Genomic DNA, 6,103 nt, shown 5'->3' with positions numbered 1-6,103 from the left:
CATTTATTAAAGTAGCAGCATTTTCGCGAGAGTTTTACAGAAGATCAATCTATCGGATTTCCATCAATTTATAGATGTCGAGCAGTACACATCCTGTTCGGTTGGCTGATTCATAAAGAAGTACCGTTGGCTGATTTATGTGAGAGAAAAATATTATTTCGACTAAAAATTTACGATCATTTATGACAAGCCAAACCATAAGGCTGACACTCCCTGGGAAGGTTTTAGCATTCCAAACAAAGGATAGCCTGAACTGAAAGCGGACGACTCCCTGTCACACACGCCTGGCCCACCGGCCATGTGATGATGTGAAAGTGAGAGGTGTCGTACACGCCGTGGAGTGGACTAGTGGTGGAGTGGGAATCAGATCCTCTGCAGTCACGGATCAATACCCAGACTGGTCGGGTGGAGAAATGATCGTATATAATTGTGGGTTATTACTTGACTGATTTAGTGTAAGAAAAAAATATAGTTCTAACTGAAAATTTACAATCATTTACGACCGTCCATTTCACTCCAACCGTGGCCCCGCAAAACTCCAAGCCACACTCAGTCTCTTGGAGTCGGTCTCAGCGCCCCCAGCACCTTCCATTGTCCATGGCTGCGACTCCTATCCTATGCTGACATCTTGACTGAGAATTAGCATTCCTGAATGTAAGAATATTTACTGCTTGTACCGGCATTAGTCAAAGACAAGTGCCTCATGGTTGACTACAAGAATCAGGGTTGTGTCTAGTCTAGTTCTGCTGGTAATTGGCATGTAAAAGTTCTACAAATAGTAACAGCCCCCAAATCAAAATGAATCTCTCCAGATTCCAATTGCCTCGGTCTCTCGGCAATTTTTGCATTCAGCTGCCTTGCGTTGCGCCTTGTACTTGAGCGTCGTCACCGAATCATCCACCTCTGGCCCGTGGGCTGTAGCCTATCGTTGTCCATGTACGCGATGTCGATGGCATTGCGTTGCGGCGGTGAGCCGGTGACAGTCGATGCCGTGGCTGCACGATACGACTGCGCGAGCACGGCCAAGCCCGTGGCCCACCTGTAATCGTAATAGCATCCGTGGCCCAGGTGTAAGCATGTGTGGGGAACCCTGAATTTTGGCTCTGATCGAGAAATCCCTCTATCTGAAAGTTTGTAAACCTGCAGCCGGCGGCGTGGCCCCATGCACCCGCTCACGCTCTCCACCGCGCTCCTCCGCCTCATCAAGTCGCTCTCGCCGGCGGCGTGTCTTTCTATGGTATTGATACACTTAGTGATGAGCAACGTGGCCTCAAACATTACAATGCAACAAAGGTGACGATTATGACGCGAAACAGGTCATCCACACCGGGAAAACAGAAACACAAGCAAAAGAAACTGATGCTTAATCAATTATTAAGCAATCACATTATTAACTTATTACCAAATTGCACTTCCCGTCATGGGCCTATGCACTGCCAACAACATGCTCCAGAAACAGAACTGATGGCAGTTGCGACATCAGACAGGAATCTTTCGACAAACCGAAGGATCTCCCTGCTACACCCTGACCTGGATCTCCCTTCTACACCCTGACCTCCACACCAGCATTGACCAGATGCTCTTTCACTGCTAGTATGGGAACCTGTGACGAGTAAAAGCTCGGACGTCAATTCAATATATCAGGCATATCCTATCTATATCATACTGCATACGGAATGCATGCAGGGAGTTGATCTATTGAGAATAACAACAGATTAAGCAAAACATTACTCTACGAGAATCTAACACTGTCGCAACAAAGTTGTGCAGGTTATATGAACGAAAACAAAACAATAATAATAACCAAGTTCGAGTAATAATAATACTACTAAAAGAAATTCGACTTCTAGATCAATGGTTCCCTTAAAGTCTAGCATAGTAGCAGTGATTATTGAGTAATCATATAATTTTAATATGCTGTAAACAAGAGTTGCTAACTTGGCATCCATGCTACCTAACACGGCTGAATTATTGAGTAATCATATAATTTTTGCGGAAGAGAATTCCAAAAGCTATGCAAGAGATTTTAAATCCAGTCTGATAAGAGATAAGATACATGTAAGTTGCTAGATAAAAGAAAATCTCAGGAAATAGTTTATGGCATAGCATTGCGATAGAAGAGGAAGTAGAATAAACATCAAAACCTCTTTCCGGTGGAAAATGCCAGCAGCAAGGGCAGCAGAAGCATTTGTTTTCTCAAAGACTTCAGAAAAATGTTGAACAGCACCAGCACCACTGCTCGCAATGACTGGGATTGTCACAGCATCAGAAACCATTTTAACCAAATCTATGTCAAATCCACAGCCTTGGCCTGCAGGATAAGTTTATTGCAATCATGACTATATATCCCCCATAAAAAAGTAACAAATTCAAACATTATGCATTTTTGCAATAGACAATAAGATTATATGTGAGTAGGGGTCCTTTCTGAAAAACGTGCTAAGGTGTTGTGTGGTCTGACTGTGTGGTGTTCTATGGGGTCAAAACCCTTTTATTCCTAATATATTGATACACATCTCCCTGTGTATTCGAGGAAAAAAAACGTGCTAAGGCACAGTCGCGAAAAAAGATTATATGTGAATAGGGCGTTTAACAGGTTGTTTCAACATAGCCCATCCCTAGCCAAGATAAATGGAGAGGGTTTGTGGTAGGCTTGGAGAGCCAACTTAAAACCCGGCCATTCTTGTGTAGACGAATGAATAGGGTGAAATATAATTCTAGACTGGAAAACTGGAAAAGCGCATGTCACAAAACTATGAAATGGATTACAAAACCATAGCGCAGTAAAGCTGAAACACTGTAACTATGCCATAGCATGCATGCATGCAAAACATAAATCATTCAGCAACTGTGAATATACCATCACAATCAATGCAGTTAAGAAGTATTTCTCCTGCACCCAATTCTTCCACAGCTTTCACTAGTTCATATGCTCCTATAGGTCGGCTATCACGCCCACCATTCACCTGAAACAGAAATAAATCAGCAATCATGCCACTGTAAATCATAGTTGCCGGTACTAACCTAAAATTCAGCCCAACAAGAATATACACAAAGTTTAAACAGTCTATGTGGTTAAGTCAGACAAGAATGACTTACTGTGCACTGGTACCATGCATATTCTTCTCCTGATGGACCTGGAAATACATTGAGACGTGACAACGTAAAACACAACTGCTAGTTTACAACATAGACAAGGAATAAGAATGTACCTTTAGTGGACACCTTTACAGTTTTAAATGGCACATCTTCTTGACTTTTGACATATACCCGCCGAGGATCAATACTGACAACTACGGCCTAAATAATGGAAATAATTACAATGAGCGATTTATAGGTTATATAACAATACTGATAAATAGAAATAGCTATTTATATGTAGATGGTTAAGTTGAATGCTAAACAGCAAGGCAGATTGTGGATACTGTTAAATATTTCTAGCAAAATGAGGCACATATAAAAGTACAATTTTACTGGATTGATTTGTCAGTGTATGAGCAGCACAGCCGAAAAGACTGGCAGGAACCAAATGGTTGCCATTGGCTTTTGATCAAATTGGTCATCAATGGCAAATAGGATATCATCTCGTTTTAACCTCAGTTTCCAACTAAGTCGATTCATTTTTTAATGATTTTGAGTGATAAGGAACTTCTGCTTATTGAACCTTGATAGGCTGCCATGAGTCATCATGTTAATAGATGGTGACATCTAGAAGAGCTTTAATAGTTTCATAGGATATGTAACCACAAATCAGAGTTTCAGCAAAACGAAAAAGATAAACATAGAAAGGACCTCTGAAATTTGGTGGCATATGGATGGCAGAACAAAGACTTGAATATGATATTTTGTGATGTTACTTGAATATATTGCGAGTCAAGGTGACGTATTGGAGACCGTGTTGCTGTCCTAATTGACTTAGGGCCTGCTTGGATCCTTTGCCAAACCTTGCTGGGTAAGAATATGTGTTTGGTAGCAGCTTTAGAAAGTAGATTTGCTGGGCGAGCTTGCTTGTCTGAGCAAGAAAAGGCTTGCTGATCCAGCCATCCAGGCGAGCCAAATTGGTTCTCTAGCCTAGGAAAAAAACGCCCCAGAGTCAGATCTACTATGCACGTTGAGTGAAACACACTACCACCAACCCACTTACTCTTTCGTCCTTGCTTCACATACAGGGTTAATCCAGGGATGGTGGTATGGACTCCAGGAGCCCTATATGTTGATCTAATCCACCCCAGCTCCTCCACCGGCTCCGCGGGCGGAGCGGACAAAGCCGCACCAAATGCTCCCACACAGAGAAGTGCTTCTTGCCAGAAAGACACAGAGCCAGAGCCGTTTTCGCGTACGGAGGCGGAGCCGCAAAAATTGGCTTCGCCCGAAGGGCTCCAGCCGTGGAGCGCGCACGGAGAAGCCGAAGGGCTCCAGCCGTGGAGCGCGCATGGAGAAGCCGCACCAAACAGGCCCTACCCCCCCCCCCCCCCCCCCCCCCCACCCACCCACCCACACACACACACACACACACACACAGAGAGAGAGCAATATAGACATGGGGCACTATGGACGAAATCGACTGGGTCGGGTGTCACATTCTGACACTAAACAGGTTTCATGAGCTAACCACCTACTTGCATCACTAGCCAATGGGACACGATAACTGTTTACTCTCCACAATTTTATACGAATGCACTTGATGTCTCAAAAGCATATGCTTCCTACTGCTCTTGTAAAAGCACCGAACAAGCTTGCTTCCTCATAAAACAACCAAACAGCATCACTCCTTTCTTGCCTAACCTTTGCTCAGCTAGGCTAGGTAACCCTTGCTCTGCTGGCCATCCTTGGCGAAAGAACCAAAGCAGGCCCTTATATTTAAGGTCAGATGGAGTAAATGTTTACCTCCGCTCTTTTCTGGGTGAAATTGAACTGCCTGAACGTTGCCCATTGAAATGGAGGATATAAAGCTGTCACCATAATTGCATATCGAGGAAATGCAGTCTCTATTAGCATCTGACTAAGCATGTAGAAAGAAAAGAACAAGTCACACCTCATGAGTCAACCAAAGCACCGGAATCTAAATGGTGTTGTTACTTGTTATACTTACAGGCAGTATGTGGTATGAGTGAACAAAGTACACATGTTGGCCATCAGCTCCCTGCAGCAGTGGCGTGTCCTTGGTGATCTGGAGAGCGTTCCAGCCAATATGTGGAACTATGAGGCCATTTGAGGAGTCGAATCGCCTGACCACGCCCGGTATCACACCAAGGCCGCTCACTGTGACGGTAAATGCAAAATCAACAACAGTACCGTTTATCCATACTCCACAGCTTAGTAAGCAAGTCGCAGGCGAAGTGGGGTCGGAGAGTGAGAAGAGCTTACCCGGGCCGTTCTCCTCGCTGGAGTCGAAGAGCAGCTGGAGACCGAGGCAGATGCCTAGGAAGGGGCGATCCCTTTGGATGTACTCACGGAGTGCGTCGGCCATGCCCGTGCTGTTGAGGACGTCCATGGCGGAGCCGAAGGCGCCGACACCGGGAAAGACGAGCCGTTCCGCTGCGAGGATGTCCTCTGGGCTCTGCACGTCGCGGATGCCGAAGCCGAGGTGGCGGATGGCGTTGCGCACGTTCCCCGCGCCGTAGTCCAGCAGCGTCACCGCAGCGGGGAGGCAATTTTAAGCGAAACGCAGCAGTCAAGCCATGGCTCGAGCCCCAGAAGGGAAAGGGAAGGACGCGTGGTTCGCAGCGCTTACTGTTTGCTCCGGAGGATGCACGGACGGAGAGGGAGCCGGAGCCGCATCCGTGGGGCTCGCTGCTCCGCTTCGGGCGGCGGCTCGCGGAGCAGGGGATGGTGAGGATGGCGGCGACGGTAGCCATTGCTCCCTGCGCCTGCAGCGGCGGCTGCATTCGTCCCCTTTCTCTCCAATCAATCGACGCTAATGCCACGCAGGTACGATGGAGCTGGCGACGAAGGAGGAGGAGGCAGGAGGTGACTGGCGACGCCGGAAGGGGACGTACGGCGGCGCCGGGGAGGTCGTGCTCAGAGACACGTTCACGCGGTCACTCAGGCCCCGCTTAGATCCAAATTTTTTTTGATTTAGCTACTTTTATTTGTATTTAAC

The 6,103-nt window shown here is 46.3% G+C and overlaps 1 protein-coding gene across 1 annotated transcript; it reads right to left on the bottom strand.

The window, feature by feature from the left end:
• Positions 1-1,346: 1,346 nt before the first annotated feature.
• Positions 1,347-6,042, bottom strand: LOC136540238 (imidazole glycerol phosphate synthase hisHF, chloroplastic-like). Its single transcript, XM_066532242.1, has 8 exons — positions 5,368-6,042; positions 5,093-5,262; positions 4,888-4,998; positions 3,213-3,300; positions 3,100-3,137; positions 2,861-2,966; positions 2,145-2,311; positions 1,347-1,603 (listed from the first exon to the last, which is right to left on the bottom strand). Exons 1-8 carry the CDS (start codon positions 5,492-5,494, stop codon positions 1,544-1,546), a joined length of 867 nt encoding a protein of 288 aa, XP_066388339.1. The 5' UTR covers positions 5,495-6,042; the 3' UTR covers positions 1,347-1,543.
• Between the last annotated feature and the right edge of the window lie 61 nt (positions 6,043-6,103).

The sequence above is a fragment of the Miscanthus floridulus genome, chromosome 2 (genome assembly GCF_019320115.1).
Source record: "Miscanthus floridulus cultivar M001 chromosome 2, ASM1932011v1, whole genome shotgun sequence".
Classification (NCBI taxonomy): Eukaryota; Viridiplantae; Streptophyta; class Magnoliopsida; order Poales; family Poaceae; genus Miscanthus; species Miscanthus floridulus.
The sequence above is the reverse complement of the archived record's forward strand: the minus strand, read 5'-3'. Positions and strand labels throughout refer to the sequence as shown.